At 54.8% G+C, this 21,720-nt stretch overlaps 2 protein-coding genes across 17 annotated transcripts; both read left to right on the forward strand.

The window, feature by feature from the left end:
• Positions 1-6,974: 6,974 nt before the first annotated feature.
• Positions 6,975-14,969, forward strand: Nlrp6 (NLR family pyrin domain containing 6). The gene is given in 13 exon segments (XM_021264104.2): positions 6,975-6,992; positions 8,691-8,874; positions 8,877-9,029; positions 9,247-9,285; positions 9,411-9,885; positions 9,887-10,032; positions 10,035-10,141; positions 10,143-11,086; positions 11,762-11,811; positions 11,814-11,853; positions 12,544-12,714; positions 12,788-12,955; positions 13,489-14,969. Coding segments are annotated over 13 exon segments (2,616 nt in total). The 3' UTR covers positions 13,610-14,969.
• Positions 14,970-15,236: 267 nt separating this feature from the next.
• On the forward strand, positions 15,237-21,065 carry Pgghg (protein-glucosylgalactosylhydroxylysine glucosidase). 16 transcript variants are annotated; one of them, XM_087211437.1, is made up of 14 exons: positions 15,444-15,673; positions 15,773-16,174; positions 16,517-16,727; positions 16,801-17,236; positions 17,714-17,833; positions 18,513-18,644; positions 18,793-18,904; positions 19,007-19,079; positions 19,170-19,306; positions 19,386-19,519; positions 19,610-19,705; positions 19,852-19,949; positions 20,010-20,221; positions 20,298-21,065. In XM_087211437.1, exons 2-14 carry the CDS (start codon positions 15,916-15,918, stop codon positions 20,351-20,353), a joined length of 2,076 nt encoding a protein of 691 aa, XP_087067563.1. In that variant the 5' UTR covers positions 15,444-15,673; positions 15,773-15,915; the 3' UTR covers positions 20,354-21,065. The 16 variants fall into 16 exon arrangements, 12 of the variants coding, with proteins under 12 accessions (XP_087067562.1, XP_087067568.1, XP_021119748.1 ...); XM_087211441.1 differs by having other exon boundaries at positions 17,125-17,236; XM_087211436.1 differs by having other exon boundaries at positions 15,237-16,174; positions 19,998-20,221.
• The last annotated feature ends 655 nt before the right edge of the window (positions 21,066-21,720 follow it).

The following is a 21,720-nucleotide window of genomic DNA, read 5'->3' on the forward strand; positions in this document are numbered from 1 at the left end:
AGACAAGCATCTTCATATAGTAGCAGTTAGTAAGTTCTACCATGGATCAGATACTAATAACCATAAAGCAAAAATAATTAATTTGAAAATCCATCTATTCCTATGTTCAATAAAGTTGGATTTTTATGTAACAAAAAAAGATTCAGTGTTGTGTGTTCTATGATTTTGGACAAATGAATGACATCACATGTTTACCATTCCTGCACCTTACAGAGTACTCCTACTGTCCTGAAACTCCTTTGTACGCCACCTGTCCCTTGGAAAGACTGACCTCTGCTGTCCCTGTGATTTTCTATTTTCCAGAATGTCCTGGAGTTGGAATCACACAGTTTGTACCCTTTTCAGACTGGCTTTTTTTTCACTTAGTTGTTTGTATGGAAGTTTCTGCCATGTCTTTTGTGGCTGGAGAGCACTTTCCCTTTTAGCACTGACTAATGTTCCATTGACTAGGTATATTATAGTCTATTTATTTATCCATTCACGTACTGGAGGGCATCTTAGTTGCTTCCAAATTTTGGCAACTGTGAATAACGCTGCTACAAACATGAGTTCCATCCCTGGAATGGGGCGGCGGGGGGGGGACCTGCTGCAAACAACCTTGTGCAGGCTTTGTGTGGACATAAGCTTTCAACTCACTTGAGTAAGACTTATAGCTGGCAGTTGTCTTTTGTTTGGGTTTTTTTTTTTTTTGGTACAAGGAATCAAACTCAGGGCCTTGCACTTGCGAGGCAGGCGGCGGAACCACTGAGCTAAATCCCCAACCCTGGCGGTTGTCGTTTGTAAGCCTGTGTTCTGCTTCATAGGGAGCAGTCTTCCACGCAGTCACACCACCCTGCATCCCCACCAGCAATGACTGAGACATCCTGCACTGCACACCCTGGTCAGCCCTTAGCATCTTTATTGTTGGGGATTTTAGCCATTCTGATAGGTGTATGGTGATGTCTCAAGATTTCAATGTTCAGTTCTCTAATGAGCATCTTTTCATATGCTTATTTGCCATCTGTTTATCTTCTCTGGTGTGGTATCTGTTCAGGTCTTTGGCCCATATTTTAATTGGATCATTTGTTATCTTGTTGCATCCTAAAAGATATTTTTGGGAGGGATAACAGTCTTTTTTCTTCAGATACATGTTTTGCAAATATTTTCTATGACATGTGGGTTCTTTTCAATCTCTTTTTTTTTTTTTTTTCGGTACCAGGGATCAAACTCAGGTTCTTGTGCTTGTGAGGCAGGCGGCAGAACCACTGAGCTAAATCCCTGGCCCTCTACTCTATTTCTTGAGAGAGTTTTTTTAAAATCATAAGTGGGTGTTGAATTTTGTCAAATCTTTTTTCTGCATCTATTTGATCATGATTTTCTACATTAATTGATATTTGAATATTAAACTAGCCACAGAGGCCTGAAATAAATCTCAGGTAGTTGTAAGGTACAATCCATTCTACACTTCTTGGATTTGACTTACCAATATTTTGCTGAAAATTTTTGCATCTTTGTTTATTATTAGTCTGTGTTTTTCTTGTCTGTGTTGTTTTTGGTTTTGGTATTATTAAGGCATTTGGGCTTCAGTAAATTAACTAGGAAGTACTTCCTCTGCTTCTATTTTCTGAAAGATATTACAGAGAATTGTCATTTTTCAAATGTTTAGTAGAATTCACCAGTGAAACCACCTGAGCCTAATGCTTTCAGGTTAGTTGTTTTTATTTCTGTAATAAATATGGGCCTATTCAATTTGTCTGCTTGAGTGAGTTTTGAAAGATTGTCTTTCAAGGAATTGGTCCATTTTATCAAATGTATAGGCAGAGAGTTATTCATAGTATTCCTTTATTATTCTTGTAATATCCATGGGATCAGTAGTGATGGCCTCTTTTACAGTTCTAATATTAGAAATGTATTCTCTCTGTCTCTGTCTCTCTCTCTCTCTCTCTCTCTGTCTGTCTAGAGGCTTATCAACATCATTCTTTTAAAAAACAACTTTGGAGCTCAAATCAGAAAATCTCAATGACACCATACGATTAGAATGGAGCCTACTGTCCTTTCTGTGGTATTCTGAAAACCAGAAGAAATTCGCCAGGTCCGACCACCAAGTCAGGAAGACAGAGAGACACAGCAAACTGAAGACATAAAATCCTATCTTGACTGCAGACCTGTAGAACATTAGCAAAAGGGCATACATGAGAATCAGAGACTCCAGGATCAGTGTAGAGTGGATTGGGGCGTAAAGACTACAGACTGTTCCAGGAGAGCCCAATATTCGATGAATCTGCAGGTTCAAGTTATGTGCTTGAGACTGATACAAAGTGTACCATGAGGATGCTCAGCAAGAACTCTCAGATGTCTGAGCCATTGGTATGGGTCTTGGGCTCAAAATCTCAGGTATACCCATAACCAACTGTGTGGCTGGCAGAGAGACCCTATAGTCCCTCTGTCAGAAAGTCCTATACCCAAATTTATGGCTGGGGCCGGGGATTTAGCTCAGTGGTTTTGCTGGCTGTTGCACAAGTGCAAGGACCCGAGTTTGATCCCTGGTACCAAAAAAAAACAAAAAACAAATTTATGGCTGTTCTTTATTCTTCCATTCTTCTCTTTCACTTCCCAAGAAGAGTGGGATCAGGTAAAAACCTTCAAATACTGGGAAGATGGCCTACCTTGTGATAAAGCTGTTATTCTTGTTGTTGTTATTTTAATTGATTTTATGCTATTAAGATTAACTTCTTTCAGGCATTTCTCCTCCACTTTATCCTGGTAAGATAAAGGGTTCCTGGCCCTTCCTCACCTTACATCACAAGCAAACACTTCTGTTTAATATCTTAGCCACTGGAGCAAGGTACCATCAAGAAAGAAACTCCAGTCTGCTGCATAAAAAAAAATAAGATATGGGCCAGGGATTTAGCTCAGTGGTTTCTCCACCTGCTGCGCAAGCACAAGGACCCGAGTTTGATCTCCAGTACCAAAAAAAAAAGATAAAGTGCTTTGAAGAAAGGGCTAGATATCAAAGAAAATGTGATTTGGGCAAGAAAGTTTTGGGTCGAGAGCTCAAGGAGGGCTAGCTTTAGAAATGGCATTTGAAGGTGAGCTGAAGACAGAATGAGAATTAGCCAAGGGAAAAGTAAAGTGAAAAACATATCAGCTGGAGAGAATGGCATGTCTGGACAGCTCCAGGCCAGAATGGGATGACTTCCTAAACTGAAGGAAGACTGCATAGGAAAAGATGCATGGGTCAGCAAGTGAGGAGGCAGTAGAAACCCATGGAAGTACTTGAATAGAGAGGGTCACCATAGAGGTACACTTTATGAGTTCACTTTGTTCACGTCTGTGTTGATTGTGGCTGGAAATCTTAATATCAACTTCCAAACCTCCAGAGCATGATTTCCAGTGTAGGCATGAGATTAAAGCTAGTGTTCTGGTATTCAGAGAAGAATCATTAACTGGGCCTTTTGTACTGGATGTTTTTATCAAAGCTATTACCAAACAGTGATTCAGTATGTCTTTGAAATTATTGTGTATTTCACTAAACTATGGCAGTTCAGCTTCTGTTTCTTACCAGGGACAGAGAAACAACGAGAGCTTGACTCCTATGATCTGAAATGCAGTGATCTTCCAATAAACTGTGAATTCCTCAAGGGCAAAGTCTGTTTCTCCAGGACCAGTCACATTTATCTACTCCTAACATAAACGTATTGATTAATGTACAAATGAGCAAATTACAACAGAATAAAAATCATAATAAAGGTGTGCATTTAAAAATATAACTTTGAGTTCTTTGATTTTCTCTATTAATTTTCTTTAAGTTTCATTGATTTGGGATTTTTCTTTTGTTTTTTGAGACAGGGTCTTGCTTTGTAGTTTAGGCTGGCCCTGACCTCACTGTGTAGCCCAGGCTGGCCTCGAGCTCTGCCATCTTCCTGCCTCTGCCTCCTGAGTGCTGGGATTACACCCAGCACCACCATGCCCACCTTGGAATCTTCTTTTTTTTTTTTTTTTTTGGTACCAGGGATCGAACTCGGGTCCTTGCGCTTGCGCGGCAGGCGCCAGAACCACTGAGCTAAATCCCCAGCTCAAGACTTTTATTTTCATTTAATCAAAATATATATATTTAAAGCTAGGTACAGTGATATATGCTTATAATTACAGCTTCTCAGGAGGCTGAGACAGAAGGATTACAAGTTTGAGCCCAACCTGGACAACTTTTTAACTTAGCAAAATCCTGTCAAAATATTAAAAATTTAAAAAGCTGGTGATGTAGCCAATGTGAAGACCTTAGATTCAGTGCCCAACCCCTCACCCCCCAGAAAAGCCCCCTTGAAACTTCTTTTTTGACCCATGTGCTATTGTGGAAGTATGTTGCTTAATTTCCAAATATTTTGGATTTTTTTCTATTTAGAGAAAGTCCCTTCTGTTTCTCCTAGTTTAGTTACTGTTTTTAATTATGAAAAGGTGTTGAGGGCCAGGGATTTAGCTCAGTGGTTCCGCCACCTGCCCTGTAAGCGCAAGGACCCGAGTTCGATCCCTGGTACCCCCCCCAAAAAAAGATGTTGAATACTATAAAATATTTTCTGCATCTATGGAGTTGATCAAATGAGCTTTGTCCTTTCCAATATTAATAATATATTAATTGATTTTGGGTGTTGAACCACCCTTGCACTCCTGTGAGAAGCCCCACTCATCCTGGTGTAGTGTTTTCCTGTGTGCTACCATGCTCTGTCGGCTAAACGGTTTGTGAGATTCTCCATGGCTATGTTCATAAAGATGTTCTAAGGTTTCCTGTATGGGTTTGTGGGTCTGCTACTAGGTGGTGTGGTTTCTAGCATGGGTCCACCAATGTCCCCTTCATCATGTTTCTTCTAGGAGTATGAAGGACTGATACCCATCCTTGTTGGTGTCTGGTGGTCTCCAAGGAAGCCCTAGGGTCCAAGGCTTGTCTTTGCAGGAAGGTTTTTGTATTTAATCTCTTTCTCTGTTATAAGTAGGTCTAAAGATTTTTGTTCCTTCTTGAGCCAGGTCCAGGAGCCTGTGTCCTCCTCAGCACGTGTTCTGTCATCAGTGCTGGGCACATGGGCTGGGCAGCTACAGGACACCCCTCCTCTCCTCATTCACCTCTCCAAGAGCAGCAGGCGGAGCTCTGGGAAGTCCTTTTTTCTTGCACTGAGATGAGAAAACGAAATGCTCAGTCGCGGTGGGCACCTGAAATGGCCCAGAGCCAGGCCTTTTGAGGAAGAAAGACCATAGAGGCAGGGAGGATGACACTCAAGGGCCAAGAGAACCCAGGAACACCTTCTCAGGAGCCATGAAGGCAAGGCTTGGGGCCAAGGAAAAAATGACAGAGCCATGAAGTTTTGTTGGACAGTGAAACCCCTACAGACGACGCCTGTGTAAACATCATGGTGGAATAAAAGCTCTGCGTTCCAGATTTCAGCTTTGCCTGCAGAGAGGTTTTCTCAGAGGTTCAGAAACTGGCCTCGTGGTGACAGTAATGCAGAAGCAGCTGCCACGGCTCATGGAGCTGGCTCCCCAACCCTCCCACCCAGCGGCCTTTAACTTGTCTGCTCCTCCCTTCTTCCCCTCTGCCCATCCCTGCCACCGTCTCACCTGTGGCTCTGAAGCTGGCTCCGGTTTCCAGCCTTTCCTGGCCCACTGCCAGGGATGTCAAGAGCTCTTGGGCAGAGCCCACCACAGGGTGGCCCCTCTGGCGCAGTAGTGAGGCTGACCATGCTCTGAGTTCCCGAAGCACAGCCCTCATGGTAGACAGCCCAGGCCTGGCACCACAGTCCACCATTCCCTCCAGAACATGAAGAGAGCCTTTTGAGGAAGAGGCAATGTTGGCCGTGTTGAGGGCTGCTGAGGGGTGACTTAGAATGAGAATCAAAGTGGGCTGACACTGGAACATTCTTTTTCTGGTACCGAAGATCAAACTTGGGACCTTGCGCTTACAAGGCGGGCGGTGGCACCACTGAGCTAAACGCTGGAACATTCTTGATGGGCTGGAAAGCACAGCTTCTGGAAAGCAGGACAGTGATGGCAGCAGCCACGAAGGGACACAGGGCTGAGGACGTCAACTGCTCAAGGATGCCCCTCACACCTCTCCCACCGTGCAGTCGGAGAAACAAGCACAGAGAGAGGTGAAGCCTTCTGCCCAGAGTCACACAGCTGCTGGGCAGCACATCCAGCATCGGATACAGGCAGCCTGGCTTTGTGCTTTCCATTCTAAATGACAGTGAAAGGAAGGCATGGCTGAGGTGGAGAACTTCTTTTCAAGAATTTATAGAGAAAAGTAAATGTTTATTGAACAGCAACACGTCAATGCTTACATATGCCACGTCTGCACCCACAGGAATGTGTGGAAATCTCCGGTTAAGCTCGGATCAGCCAGGAGTCAGCAAGGGCCACGGAGCAGTGGCCTCGGAGCCCAGTGTCACCCACCACGCTGCACAGGCCCCAGACTCCCCTCACCAAGCCATTTGATCTCAAGGTTGTTGCTTTGTCTTGCAAGGTTTCCCCTACAGAATCCCACCCTGTCAGAGAAGGTGAGTTCCAGCCAGAATGTTGAGAGGGCAGGGTCCCAGTGAGCCAGGGACCTCAAGCCTACCTCAAGGACTCTGTGATGAGAAATTAATTCCTGGTCATGAAGGCCCCTTAAAAGGTGCACTACCACCTCCCGAATTGTGATGTTGGTGCCCACCTTCCTTCCAGGCCAGTCCTCTTGAGTCTGTGAGCATCCTGTGAGCCCCTGTTCACCAAGACACCACAGGCACTGATGGCACCTGGAGTTGGAGAGACTGAAGTTGATTAGGCAGGTCTGGAGATGCTGAACAGGAGCCATGCCGTTGATTACCTGAGCCCTCCTCAGGGACAGGGGCCTACTAGTATTAAATAGGGAGAAATGGGCTCAGGTGCGTCAAGGCTGCACGTTAGACTCTCAGGACTCTGAGGCTCCTCCCCAGGGCAGTTCCCAGGCTTCTGAGTGAAAGAGATGGGGCATGGATGAGCTGCACCAGGTGGGTACCAGGGCAACTAGCTTTGCTCCCAGGTCGACTTCGAGTCTGCATCCGCTGCAACATACCACAGCAAACACAGAGGCCAAACAGCAGGTTTCTTCTCTCACAGTTCTGGAAGTTGAGTCCAAAATCAGTTTCACTGGCTGAGCTCCAGGTGAGGGCTTGGCCACGCTGTCACAGGCTCTGGCATCTTGGAATCTTCTTCCTTAGGTGCCTTGGCTCCTGGCCTCTTCCTCCAGCTTCAAAGCCAGCAGCACAGCATCCTGTTCCATGTCAAATCCCACTCTGCCTCCATCTGATGGCACGTGTTGGCTCCACTTGAGTAATCCAGGGTACCACCCCATTTCTGGATCCTCAATTACATCATATCTATAAAGTCCTTTTGGTATAGGAGGGAACACGCACAGGTCCCAGGGTTAGGATTTGTTGTCTTTGGAGACCATTATTTATCCCACCACAAATTCATTCACACTAGCACAGTGTTAGTGTGGCCGCTCAGATGTGAGTGTGTGCACACTTCGCACCCCCCACAGGCACGGGAACTCCACATTCAGGCGGGCACCTGTGGGGCTGCAACCCTCCTCGCATCCAAACCTCTGCACATTCGCCTCCTCGGGCCGGTGTGGGATGCGGCAGAGCCTGTGTCCCTGTCCCCACATTCCAGCTCCTGTCCTCCTGCGCCCAGGCGACAGTCCTGCACCTTCCTTCTTTGCTCCCAGTGTTCCTCTTCCGGGAAGCTTCTCCTCGCCTGCTTGCAGAATTCAATGCCATGGGGGGCTTAGCTGGAGGCCAGTTCTGAGCCAATCCTCCTTCCACACTGCCTGGCCCCTCTGCAGCCTCCTGGCCTCAGCCACACCTCAATGGCTCCACCTCAGGGATGTTAACAGGAGAGTAAAAACCAAAGGTCACCAAGCAGAGCACCTAAAGGGTGACACTGCACTCATGCCACACTACCTGGGCTTGGGAGCCTGGGGCCGTCTCACCAGAAGGCTCAGACCTGGAGAATGGATGAGGCAGCACCTCTCCCACCCTAGGCCTTGGCTGAGGCATCCTAGGGAAGGGCTGGCTGCCTCTTCCACCCTGCCTGTCTCTGAATGAGCGCCAGACCCACAAGCGGAGCCTCCATGGACAAGGCCAGTGTCTCCTGCTCCAGGTAAGGGCTGGATCAGGTGTGGGCTGGTCTCGGCAGCGGTGTGTGAGGGGGGTCCTCGCCTTGTGCTGATTTCCTGGAGCTTCACGTGGTTCCCAGGGTACTTAAGAGGTCTGTTTCACACCAAGGGCTCAGCTCCCGGGGCAAGAGCCCCTGGCAGGGCCCCAGCAAAGCCTGCAGGGACACTGGGGTGGGGGATTTGGGGACACAGCAGGGGTCTGGCCTGTCGCCTGGCTCCTGCTCTCAGAAGGGAAGGGAAAGGGGAGAGCCCAGGCTCTGTAGATGTAGCTTCCTGGACACTTGACCAAGTGTGTGCAAGGCAGGAGGGAGGAAGGGAGGTGCAGCCGGAAGGCTCACCCACAGGTCAGCGGTGGCCATGGACAAACCCACTGCGCCACAAGCAGCACCCGTGGGAGATGGACCCAGGAGGGGCCCAGGAGTCTCAGGAGGGGAGGACGAAATCCAGTGTTCCTTCCATTGTCTGGGTCTCTAGCCTGCGTTGGTGTGGGGCCCCGAGAGGAAGTAGCGGGTGTTCAGGCCTCCACTAGGCATGGGGACTCAGCACCCTGGAGTGGGGCTCAGGACCACGAAGGCAGCTCTCTGAAGAACCCACTGCGCGCGCCCGCAGCTTGGAGCCCCGTGCGGCCGCCGCCCGGGAGCTGCTCTTGGCTGCACTGCAGTACCTAAGCCAAGACCAGGTGAAGCGCTTCCTCCTCAAGCTGCGGGACGCGCCCGTGGACGGCTGGAGCACGCGGTCGCCGTGGACCTTGCGGACCAGCTGACCCACTTCTACGGGCCAGAGCCCGCGCTGGACGTGACCCGCAGGACCCTGAAGAGGGCTGACGTGCACGACGTGGCGGCTCGGCTCAAGGCGCAACGGCTGCAACGTGAGCGGGCACGGATTTTCCGGGACCCCCACTCTACTGCCCTCCTGGGAGAAGCCCCCATCCGCGAGGCATCCCTCCTTCCCACTTACCAGTACACTGCCTGCGCTTTATCCGCAAATTTGCGATCCCGGATGCTCCCGAGGAAGCCTCCGGCCCTCGGCACCACCCCGCCCCGCCCCACGCGCGCCTCCGGGCCTCAAAGCGGTTTCCCTCGCAGGGCTCGGCCCCAGCTCCGCGGCGCTGCTCACCGTGTCGGGTAGGTGGCTCTGGTGCGGCTCCCGCGTCCTAAGCCCCTTGGGGACACCCAGGGGGAGGAAACCGATGCTGGGTGGGGGCGAGCCCCCTCTTGCCGTGCCCCTACGTCCGCGTCTCTGCCCAAAGAGTTTCAGAAGAAATACCGCGAGCGCGTGCTGCAGCAGCACGCCGAGGTGAAGGAGCGCTTCACCAAGCTGCTCATCGCGCCCGAGAGCGCGGCCCCCGGGGAGAAGGAGGTGGCGCTGGGGCCTGCGGAGAAGCCCAAGCCGGGGCGTGCGTGGCGCTCGGACACACGCACCTTCAGCCGGCTGCTCAGCAGCGACGCCGAGGGCCCTCGGCCGCCGACAGTGCTGCTGCAGGGCCCGGCGGGCATCGGCAAGACCATGGCGGCCAAAAAGATCCTGTACGACTGGGCAGCGGAGAAGCTGTACCGCGGCCAGGTAGACTTCGCCTTCTTCCTGCAGTGCCGCGAGCTGCTGGAGTGGCCCGGCGCGCGCAGCCTGGCCGACCTCATCCTGGACCAGTGCCCGGACCGCGGGGCGCCGTTGTCGCGGATGCTGGCTCAGCCGCAGCGGTTGCTCTTCATCCTGGACGGCGCCGCTCGAGGCCGCGCCCTGCACGGATTCCTTCGAGGCTGCTAGCGGTGCGCGGGTGCTGGGCGGGCTGCTGCGCAAGGCGCTGCTGCCCTCAGCCCGCCTGCTGGTGACCACGCGCGCCACCGCCTCCGGAAAGCTGCATTTCGGCCTGTGCGCGCCGAAGTGCGCGGCTTTTCCGCCAGAGACAAGAAGAAATACTTCCACAAGTTCTTCCGGGAGGAGCGCAGGGCCGAGCGTGCCTACCGCTTCGTAAAGGAGAACGGAGACGCTGTTCGCCCTGTGCTTCGTGCCAGCCGTTTGCTGGATCGTGTGCACCGTACTGCGCCGGCAGCTGGAGCTGGGCCAAGACCTGTCACGCACCTCCAAGACCACCACGTCTGTGTACCTGGTCTTCCTCGCCAGCGCGCTGAGCTCCGTGGGCGCCGAGGGGCCCGGTGTGCGGGCGAAGCTGCCCAAGCTACGCCGCCTGGCCCGGGAAGGCGTCCTGGGGCACAAGGCGCAGTTTTCCGAAGGGGATCTGGAGCGCCTGGAGCTTCGGGGCTCCGTCGTCCAGCACTTTCTTATCAAGAAGGAGCTGCCGAGCGTGCTGGAGACTGAGGTGATCTACCAGTTCATCAACCAGAGCTTCCAGGAGTTCTTTGCCGCGCTGTCCTACCTGCTGGAGGACGTGGGGGCACCCGGGGTCTCCACAGGCGGCCTGGAGACGCTGCTGTGCCTGGGCTCCGAGGGGCGCAGCCACCTCATGCTCACCACACGCTTCTTCTTTGGGCTTCTGAACATGGAGCGTGTGCAGGACGTCGAGCGCCACTTCGGCTGCGTGGTCCCAGCCCATGTGAAGCAGGATGCCCTACGATGGGTGCAGGGGCAGAGCCACCTCAGGGTGGCGTCAGAGGGAACAGACGGGACCAAAGGGCTCAAAGACACGGAGGAGCCAGAGGAGAAGGAAGAAGAGGAAGAGCCCAACTTCCCTCTGGAGCTGCTGTACTGTTTGTACGAGACCCAGGATGAGGCTTTTATGTACCAGGCCCTGAGCAGTCTCCCTGAGCTAATGCTGGAGCGTGTGTGCTTTCATCGCATGGACCTGGATGTCCTGAGCTACTGCATGCGGTGCTGTCCCGCTGGACAGGTGCTGTGGCTGGTCAGCTGCAGCCTGATGGCTGGACAGGAAAAGAAAAGGAAGAGGAGCCTGGTGAAACGGCTCAAGGGGTGAGTCTCATGGGGCATGAATGACTGCTTGCCTATGCACTGGTGCCCTTCAGATTTAGGGAACCACGTCCAGACCTGGCGTCCTGTCTAAATGACAGGAGAGCCTTAGGGCTACTTCTGTCTACCCCTTGCAAGGCAGCTGCCCAGCGCCCATCTTCCCCAGAGCGTCCTCACCATGCCCATCTTCAGCCATCCACAACCAAGACAGACCCCCTGGCATGGCAGCTGCCTCCTGCAGTTCTGGCCCAGCCCCTTCCCTGTGTGCTTCCTCCAGTAAGTTCTGGAATACACCATGCCCTCTGCCTTGCATCTGCTGTTCCCTCCATGTGCAGCAGTCCCTTTGCTGCCTCCCCTCAAAGCCTGTCCTGGCTGCTGCAGATTACCCAGGATCCCATGGTTACTTTTCCCCATTGGGAAGATCCCATTGCCTGCCTCTTTCACCAGACCCTCAGTCCCTCCAGGGCAAGAACTGTGCTAGTGTTTTTGAACTTAGCTTCACTCAGCACCTGTCCCAGGGCTGGGCCTAGGGCTCTGCAGACCTACTTGGTTAGGAAGGGATGCAAGAATCCTGGTTTAGTGTGGGGGTGACTGGCAGAGGCAGCTTCAAGAGCCTGGACCACAGATCAGGAACTTGGAAGGACCACAGTGGGCCTTACCACCTCTCTATTCTAGCAGTTCTCAAGCTGCCATGAAGCAGCTCCGGGTCTCCCCATTGCATCCACTCTTTGGGCCATGACTGACCTTCGGTGTGGCCTGAGCAGCCTGACGTGAGTGGGCACAGCCTCGTCCTTCCCCGGAGGGGCTCAGAGCAGGATGTGCTGTGCAGACAGAAGGATGACCTATGGGCAAGCCTGAGGATCCTCCAGGACTCCATCCCCAAGTTAGCTGCTAGTGAGGAAAGGGTTGGTGTGAAATCATCCAGGGTCTCCCTCACAGGGTTAAGATGTCAAGAGCTACAGTGTGCAGTACCTGGAATGCAATAGCTTTCCAGTCACTGTTAGCCATCACCAGTGAGCAGAAAGTGAGAGAAGTTATAGGAATTAATACTGACAGGCACAGTGAAAGTGGAGAGGAGGTAGAAATGAACCTAAGGAGCCAAAAGGATGATTACATTTGGCCCAGCAATTCTACCAGTAAACTAAATCCACAAAGATACTCAGCATGCCATTGCTTACAGTAGCAAAAAGAAAAGAAAAAACAAACAGAAACAACACAACTGCCCTACCATGGGCATTAGCTGACCAAAGAAATCATGGCCCAATTAATTGGGCCCCACACCTTCTCCAGCATGAACATCAGGCCACCAGGGAGTGGCAGTTTGTGCACTGGGGGACAGGAAGTGGCCAGGGAGCCCACAGACAGATCCAGCTGCTTCTTTTTAGGTTTTGTTTTGGTTTCTGTTTGTTTGTTTGGTGAGCCTGATCTCAGGCATCGTATCTGTGCCTTCTTGACCACAGGATGTCCCGCTGCAAACTCCCTGACAGGATCTACCGAGACCTCTCTATGGCCCTGAGGGCAGCCCCTGCCCTGACCGAGCTGGGCCTCCTCCACTGCAGGCTCAGAGAAGCTGGTCTGCGTGTGCTGAATGAGGGCCTGGCCTGGCCCCAGTGCCGGGTACAGACACTCAGGTGAGGCTCTGCCCAGGAGGCTGAGGGGACATGACCCCACCCCCAGCAGCTCCTGAGCTCAGCTCTTCCCCAGGGTGCTGCTGCTGAAGCCTCTGGAAGCCTTCCAGTGTCTGGTAGCCCTGCCCTGGCAGAGCCCTACCCTCACCACCCCGGACCTCAGCGGCTGTTACCTGCCTGACCCCATGGTGACCTACTTGTGTGCAGCCCGGCAGCACCCAGGATGCAGCCTGCAAACCCTCAGGTGAAAGCAGGGGCAAGCAGGGTACTGGGACCCAGCCTGTCAACCCCAGGGGCGTCCCTGGGGCTCCCACAGGCCCTCATGATAAGCTCCCTCCAGAGACCTTCCAAGTGACCAGGCTCCAACAAGACCTGGGAGTCCAGCCCAGAGAGGACCCCCCTCTGAAGCCCTGGACCATTTTGCTAATCAAATAATAGCCATATTCCAGGGCTGGGGATTTAGCTCAGTGGTTCTGTCACCTGCCTCACAAGCGCAAGGTCCTGAGTTCGAACTCCGGTACCAAAATAATAATAATAATAATAGCCACACTCCACGGCACAGTCTGGGTCAGCGATACCCCCACCACTTTACTTCCCCAAGGGCCGCTCATCTCTGGCAGATCCCTGACTGGTCACCTGTCCTTGTCCCTTTGGCACGGGCAAGGCCATCGGCCTCACACTTCCCCTACCCCATCCCAGGGACCCCAGCCCTGCACCCGCAGCCCAGGCCTCTTCCTCTCTGTGACCCACCCCTCTGTCCGGTGCACGTGGCTGTAGTCTGGCCCCTGTGGAGCTGAGTGAGCCATCGGTGCAGGAGCTGCGGGCCATGAAGATACCAAAGCCCAGGCTGGCCAGCATCCGCCTTGGTCCTCCCGAGGGAGTCGTCAGTGCCCTCTGAGGCCCAGAGCATGAAGCAGACGGAGGACTCGCAGGTCAGAGCCCGGAAGAAGTCCTTCCTGCTGGAAGGGCAGGAGGTGGATGCAGAGTAGAGACCCCCCGGGGTGGGAACCTTGATGGCCCTGACACACTGACAATGAATTGTCCAGTAGATTCTTTTTCATTGGCTTCTGTTGCATTGGCGAAGCATCCCAGCAGGTACTGACTGTCTTTCACCAACCCACCTGTGCAGGACACAGCTCAGTCCATGGGCACCACTGGGGAAGCAGGCTCAGCAGCTGGCCTGACTGCAGAAAGCAAGAAGCACCCCAGAAGCCCCAGTCTCCTCTGCCGGGCTCTTTGGGCTCTTTCCATTTTCGGGCTCCAGACTGGGTGGAGAGTACCCTGGAGTGGACCTCTCACTCCCCAGGGGAAATTCCCTCCATTACCACTTTGTAAATCCAGTCTTTTATTCCCAAAACAGAAAAAACCCTGCCCTCTTAAGGCAGCATTCTAGATAGAAGACAGATAATAAACATGCAGGCAACATGCAAACAGCACAGTAAGTACACATGATAGAAAATACAGTAGATACTGTACATGTGATACATAAATACACAACACAGTAAATATAGGATACTTTTTTTTTTAACAGTACTTGGGATCGAACTCAGGGCCTTCACACTGAACTAAGTCCCTAGCTCACTTTTATTTTACTTTTTTAATTTTCAAACAGGCTCTCACTAAGTCCCTAAAGTGGCTCAAACTTGCACACTTCCTAGAGTACTGGGATTACAGGCGGGCACCACTATGGTGGCACTTTTTTTTTTTAATCCAGACAAGATTTGTCCATGTTGCAAAAACGCTGGCCTCAAACTTATGACCCTCCTTAGCCAGGCGTGGTGGCGCGCACCTGTGATCCCAGCACTTGGGAGGCTGAGGCAGTTAGAGTGCCTCGAGTTTTGTGAGTTCGAGGCCAGTCTGGGCTACCTAGTGAGTTCAGAGACCCTACCTCAAAAAACAAACAAAAACAAACAAATGCTTATGACCCCAGCCTTCCAGATACAGAAACAGTAATATAGTAAATACATAGATGATGAATTCTGCAGTAAATAAAGGCGCTGCTGCCAACACGGGCCGTGGAGGGGAGCACAGTGCAGTGAGCGGCTACAGAGTGCGCGGAGCGGGCGGGGTTCTCATAGCAGCTGAGGCCTGGGTAAAGGTCGGGAAAGCGCTCCACACACTGAGAGTAGAGGGAGTGGGGGAGCGCGGCAGGGGCAAGGGGCTGCGAAGAGGGCGGAACTGAGGCAGGACTGGGTGAAGGGCTGAGCCAGCCCCGCTGCAGGCCTCTGGGAGACCAGAGCGGTGACCGGACTCGGCGTCCACGCTGAACGCTGAAGCGGAGAGCCTGATTCGCTAATCCAGGCACAGCTCTAACCTTAGGACAAGCGGGGCAGCGCGCACCCCGGGGCCGTGCCGGGAGCTCCACGTGGCCAGGGGAGGAGACCCGCTGGGACGGGAGGCGGAGCGAGCCGGAGGGGTTACCCAGCAAACGGAAGGTCGCCCCGCGTAACTGGACAGCGCCCCCCTCTGGCGAAAGGGACACAGCGGGAAAGGAGGAAGGCAAAAAAATCGTCACACACCAGGCACCCCAAATCCAGCTTTGCAGGCAGACATGTCTGGTGAAAGCTGGACTTCAAGGCCCTGGAGTCTGGCGTGTCTCACCAGGTGTACAGCGGCGACAAAGCTTTAGGATGCGGGCGTGAGGGTGCCGCCGCGCCGCGCGCAGGCCTCTGAGCCACGCCCCGCGCCACGCGCCCCGCGCCACGCCCCCCGCGCGTCCGGGAGCCAAGCCCGGGTCACAGCCACGAGGTGCTCTGCTCGGCTCGGCGCCCACTGGGCTGCACTGAAGGACACCAGGGGCCGTCCGGCGACGGAGCAGGGCTGCAGTGAGTCCCAAAGGCGCCGTGGACAATCGCGATCGCCCCCGCGCTTCCTGGTTTGTCCTCGGCTCTCCCGACTGCAGAACGCGAGTCCGCGCACGCTCACGGCTGTAGCGTGGGAGTCGGGTAGAAGGCGGGCTTGGGTGAGTTCTTTCGCTGGGTCTCGGGACAAGCGTGCAGACTCTCCTGTGAGGCCGGAAACCGCATCTGGCTGGAGACCAGAGCTCAGAGCGTTTTCCCAGGCGGCCTATAGGTGGAGCGCTGGAAAAAACGGGTCCCGCACCCCGGTCTGCGGGGTTGACCAGGCTCTGCGGAGACTGGGAGGCTACAGTCTGAAGAAGGGAACCCAGCAGCCACGGCCCAGCCTGCCCGCCAGAAACCGCCTATGGAGGACGCCCAGCCGGACCCCACCGTGTTTGCCTCCCACTCTCTGCCCAGGGACCCCCGCCTGTTGGCCACTGTGACCAACGTGTACCTGGGCACACGTGTGTACCATGACACACTGCACGTGAGCGGCGTGTACAACGGGGCCCGGGGCAGCACACACCGGGCGGTCCTGCCCAGCCCCCTTAACGTGCGGCTGGAGGCCCCCGCGGGGAAAGGAGCCCAGCTGACCCAGACCTTTGCTCTGGACACCAACACAGGTAGCTGCGTCTGGCCTGTCCTCTCCCCCAGGCAGAGGGGACCACACAACATCCTGGCCTGCACTCACTCACTGCACAGGGCCCTCACAAAGAATAGGAGGCCAAGGGAGGCAGCCTTTCCGATGCGGCCTCTGTGTTGCCTGTCCCTCTCTCGGGCCTCCCAGGTGCTGTGCAGCTGTTGCAGTGATGCTGGGAGGGTGGACACCTCACTGTGGGGAGAGGCGCTCAGGGGTCCGAGGGACCTGCTCCCGCACCAGGGAGGCGCAACAGCTGTGCACCCTTTTTGGGGTTCCCCCCTGCCCCGCCTCTGCCCAGGTTGACGAGACTACCAACCCTCCCCAGGCTCCTTCCTGCACACCCTGGAGGGCCCCAGCTTCCGGGCCTCCCAGCGCATCTATGCCCACCGCGTGCTGCCCCATGTCCTGGCCTTCAGGGTGTCCATTGCGCGGGTGGCTGTGGGGAGCAGGCCCATCAAGGTGCTGTTGCGATCAGCCTTCTCGCCGGAAAGCCCAGACCTGGACCTGCACCTGGGCCCTGAGTTCCAGGGCTTCAGGTGAGCGGGGGCCGGGTCCTGGTGGGGTGACCCCAGAGGAAGCCATCACTGAGGCACAGCCACACCTTCACAGGTACCTGTGGGGCCTCACGCTCACCCCGGAGCAGCCAGGGGGCCCCCGGCAGGAGGTGCACATGCTGTGGACGCCAGTGCCCCCTGCCCTGACCCTTGGCGAAGGCGAAGAGACTAGGACCTGGGACTTCCTGACCGTGGTGGGTGGCAGCCGGGTGGAGGCCCAGGCCTGCCTCAACGAGGCCTTACAGCTGCAGGCCACGGGCTCTCTGTACGCCATCCACATGCAGGCTTGGGCCCAGTTCTGGACGGGCTGCAGTCTGGATGTGGCAGGGCCCCTGGCTCTGTGCCAGGCTGTCCGTAGCTCTTTTTACTACCTGTTCAGCGCCTTGCCCCAGCCTGGGACCTCAGGACACGTCTCCCATGGCCTCAGCCCTGGAGGCCTCTCCAACGGAAGCCAAAGAGAGTGCTACTGGGGCCATGTCTTCTGGGACCAGGTGTGCACTGCCCGCCCAGCACCAGCCACAGAGAGCCAGTGGGCAGCGGGGGTTCAGAGGCTGAACCCTAGGACTCGGGCAGTGGTTGGGGAGCACGGGCTGTACAGGCAAGGAGGCTACCTGGAGGAGGCAGAATCTGGCAGAAGGTTGTGCAGGGGTCTGGTAGATGAGAGTGGCCAACAGGTGCCTAGGCCTAGAGTGAAAGGAGTCACCCGATGGGCGAAGGAGAGGCCCCCATGCAGGTGGCGTTGAGTGTGGTACTGGAGCCTCCTTAGGGCCAAGGAAGCCATGGGGACTTTAATCTGAGAGCAACGCAGATCTTGGCTGCCAAGTGGAGCTGGATGGAGGGCAAGACTTGGGGGCCAGAGAAGCTGAGGGCACAGAGTGGGACTTAGTGGCCACTGGATATTGAGGGTGACTGCTGGGGAAGGCTGGACGGGAAGCCCATCCAGCTCTAGAATGGGGACATTCTCTCAGGACCTCTGGATGTTCCCGAATATCCTGATGTTTCACCCAGAGGCTGCCCGGGCACTCCTGGAGTACCGTGTCCGGACGCTGGGTGGGGCCCTGGAGAATGCCCGGGCCCTGAACTACCAGGTAAGGGACCTGGGCACCACCTAGGGTGGCCACCCAGGGTCAGCAAACCCTGTGAACAAGGCAGAGTGTAGGGAGCAGGGAGAAAGGATGTTACCAGAACCTCTGCAGTGAGTCCTAGTCTCCTGAGAGCCACGGCAGCACAAGGAGAATTAACTTATCATACAGGAAAGGTAGAAAAGATGAGACTTGGAGAAGAAGCTGAGCTTTGGGCCTGATCAGTGCTGCTCTGGGCGCAAAGACAGAGCTTGTCACACCTTTATTCAATACATCGCGAGAAACAAATGTAGCAGATGAACAGGGAGAGGCAGAATTCCTAGATCAATGAGGAACCGAGTAGATGAAGATTTTGTTCCTCCCTGGACGTCTTCAGCTGGTGTAATCTTGTCCTGGAGAATCACAGACAGCATCACCGGATCATTGAGGTCTCAGTTGTGACTGGAGGCCAAAATGGAGTTATGTCTCGGAATTCTATAGCTGGGCTGTAGGCAGGAGAACTAGGCCTAAAATGATGTAGCGTTGCCCCCGACAGCAGAGGCCATCTGATCCACAGGATCATGCAAGGGGGACCCCAGCCCCCACTCCTCCTTGCTCCACCCTGCAGAAGGGATCAGGCCCCTACGTCAGGCAGCCCAGCCTCCTCTTATGTCCCCGCCCCACCACTCCCCACCGCCCCATGCAGGGAGCCAAGTTTGCCTGGGAGAGCGCAGCCTCGGGCCTGGAGGTCTGCCCTGAGGATATCTATGGGGCCCAGGAGATCCACATCAATGGGGCAGTGGTGCTCGCCTTCCAGCTGTATTACCATGCCACCCAGGTGAGAGTTTGCCAGGAATACCCTCCCCCCCCCGTTTGGGGACAGCCTTGGGATGCCATCTGAAGGGACATTCGAGGTCAGAGGTGGGCACTGGACCTGCACAGTGACCCTCCATGCCTTGGCTTCAGTCCAACCCCCTGTTCCCCAGGACCTGCAATTCTTCCGAGAAGCTGGTGGCTGGGACGTGGTCAGCGCTGTGGCTGAGTTTTGGTGCAGCCGGGTGGAGTGGAACCCCAAGGAGAAGAAATTCGACCTGAGAGGTGCGGGTCTGGGCAGGCGGGCAGGCCGGCAGGAGTGTGGATGTTCCTGGGCTGCCCATGCTGACTGCTGCACAATGTGCTGCGGTGGACTTATGTGCCCAGGAGTTATGCCCCCTGATGAGTACCATGCAGGAGTCGACAACTCTGTGTACACCAATGTCCTGGTCCAGAACAGGTAAGACCCCAACCCCTGGGTCTGCCCCTGCCCACCTAGAAGGCCCGGCCCAGCCAGCAGTGCGGGGCTGCAGCCTTTGTACTCCCCCAGCCTGCACTTTGCGGCTGCCCTGGCACGGGACCTGGGTCAGCCTTTCCCTGACAAGTGGCTGGTGGTGGCTGATGGGATCGAGGTGCCCTTTGATCCCGAGCAGAACTTCCACCCTGAGTTTGATGGGTACAAGCCTGGTGAGTGGCACCCCACCCTCTCCCTGCCTATGACCCTGGGTCCAAGCTAGCACGGCCCCATCAGCAGCCCACCCTCTAGGAGAGGAGGTGAAGCAGGCTGATGTCGTGCTCCTGGGATACCCCGTCCCCTTCCCCCTGAGTCCTGATGTCCGCAGGAGAAACCTGGAGATTTACGAGGCTGTGACGTCCCCTCGGGGCCCAGCCATGACCTGGGTGAGGAGCCTGGGCTGGTCCTGCGCCACAACCCTTCTTTCCTCCCCAACCCATGGGCCTTACCCCCTGCCCTCTGAACTCTGACCCCAGAGCATGTTTGCTGTGGGCTGGATGGAGCTGAAGGACCCGTCACGGGCACAGAGTCTTCTGGACAGGAACATCACCAATGTCACCGAGCCCTTCAAGGTCAGCCTGTTAGCACCCTTGACCCACAGGCTGACCCCACCGGCCTCCACTCCCGCCCATGTGGTCACAGCCCGAGTTCCTCTTGCCCTTGGCAAGGCAGCCGCAGGAGGCTAGTGTGCTGGGCCTGCCACAACCACCCTCTGCAGGTGTGGACAGAGAATGCAGACGGGTCCGGGGCCGTGAACTTCCTGACAGGCATGGGAGGCTTCCTGCAGGCAGTGCTATTTGGATGTACAGGCTTCAGGTGAGCACAGGAATATGGGGGGGACTGACCTCATCATCTCTCACACAGCTCTCCCCACAGGGTCACCTGCAGAGGTGTGACCTTTGATCCTCTGTGCCTGACGGACATCTCCAGAGTGTGTGTGTCTGGCATCTTCTACCGGGGGAACAGGCTCAACTTTACCTTCTGCAAGGACTCAGTGATGGTTGAGGTCACAGCCCAGGCATGGCCTGGGGCTCCTCAGTTGGAGGCTGAGCTGTGGCCATCAGGAGCTCAGCTCCCCCTGCTGCTGGGTATGTAGGTCTGGGGTGATGTGGCCTCAGGGTGCCCTACATGTGCCCTTGCCCCACGGTGCCCCTCTCTCTGCAGGGCACAAGGTTTCATTTCCTTGTTCAGCTGGCCGGATACAAAGATCACTCCCATAGCTGCCCTGGAGCTTGAGTCCAGAGTTCCCTGGAAGTGTTTCGAAGACATTGGATCTTGCTGCAGGCCCAGAGTCTCATCTTGGAGCTCAGCCCCTAAACCACCAGGATGCCAACCTCAGAGACATCCTGGTCCTCCCCTGAAACCACTCCTCTATGCCTCACCCACCCTGAGCTGCTCCGGGCCTGGACCCACACACCTGATCTGTTTGCCTTTGGGCTGATTTCAACCCCCATCCTTCAGCATCCTGTCTTGTTCCTATAACCAGAGCCTGAGCCTGTACACCCACTCATGGTCCCTGGTCCCTAGATTCTTCTGGTCACATGGACAGCAGGATGTGAGGCTGGGTGAAAAGGCACAGCCACCTGAAGAACCACCAAAGACGGGGTGTCAGGGGTCTGGGTGTGTGGGACTTAGCTAAACTGCGGGTCAGAAGCACACAGGCTCTGTAGGGGCAAATGGTTAAACAACAAGAGGTTTAGATTAGTGAGGTATGTTGTGTATAGCCATTGTCCTTTCCTTTTCCCCAACAAAAACTGTCTATCCTTGAGACAGCTCCTTGCCCAAACTGTTTTCTGCTTTTGTGTCACTTACAGTGGTATTCTAAATAAAAGCCACAGAGTTCTCAGCTTTGGGGATTCTCCTGGGAGTCTCCGTATTGCTGGGTGCTCTCTCCTGAGAGAGCCCCTCTGGGCCTCTTGGTGATTGAACTAAGCCTCTTCTCCAAGTGATCACTCATCCTCGATAACACCATGGTTGCACTCTTGACTCGGGGTGGCCAGTCTCCGGCACAGGGAGGTGGGGTGGGCAGCCCATCCCCAGTCACTGGCTGGTGAGCAGGGAAGGAGTACTGGCACCAGAGGCAGGGCAGGCAGACGGCAGAACAAGAGCCCAAAGCTCCCCACTGGGTGCAAGAGGGGCCAGGGCCAAAAGTGTGTGGGTTCAAGGCCGCAGCTGGGGCTCTCCCTGGCCTCTGGTCCTAGGCCCTGAGCTCCTGGGATGGCTCATCCCAGATGTTTTCCTAGAGCAAGGCCAAATGGCATCTGGGGTTGATGCCTGGTGAGGCCTGGCCCGCTGTATCGAGCCAGCTGGAGGAATTAGTAGTATTGTGTGTTGTGTGGGGTTTCTCTTTTCACTTGGTGTTATGGTTTGTGTCTAGATGTCCCCAAAGCCTCATGCAGTCATAGGTGGCTTTTTCAGAGGTGGAATCTAGAATCTAGAGTGTGTGATGCTGGGATTAAGGGTGTGTGGTTACTAAACCACTGCAAGTGAGTGATTGCTTTGGCACCGCCCTAACCCCAGTGGTCTGGAGAAGATGAAAGGGGCAGAAAGAGGCTGTTAAGGTCTCTTGTGGCTTTTCGTGTCTTCA

The sequence above is a fragment of the Heterocephalus glaber genome, unplaced genomic scaffold, assembly GCF_053883595.1.
Source record: "Heterocephalus glaber isolate CG9 unplaced genomic scaffold, H.glaber_assembly_v1.0 deba00001428, whole genome shotgun sequence".
Classification (NCBI taxonomy): domain Eukaryota; kingdom Metazoa; phylum Chordata; class Mammalia; order Rodentia; family Bathyergidae; genus Heterocephalus; species Heterocephalus glaber.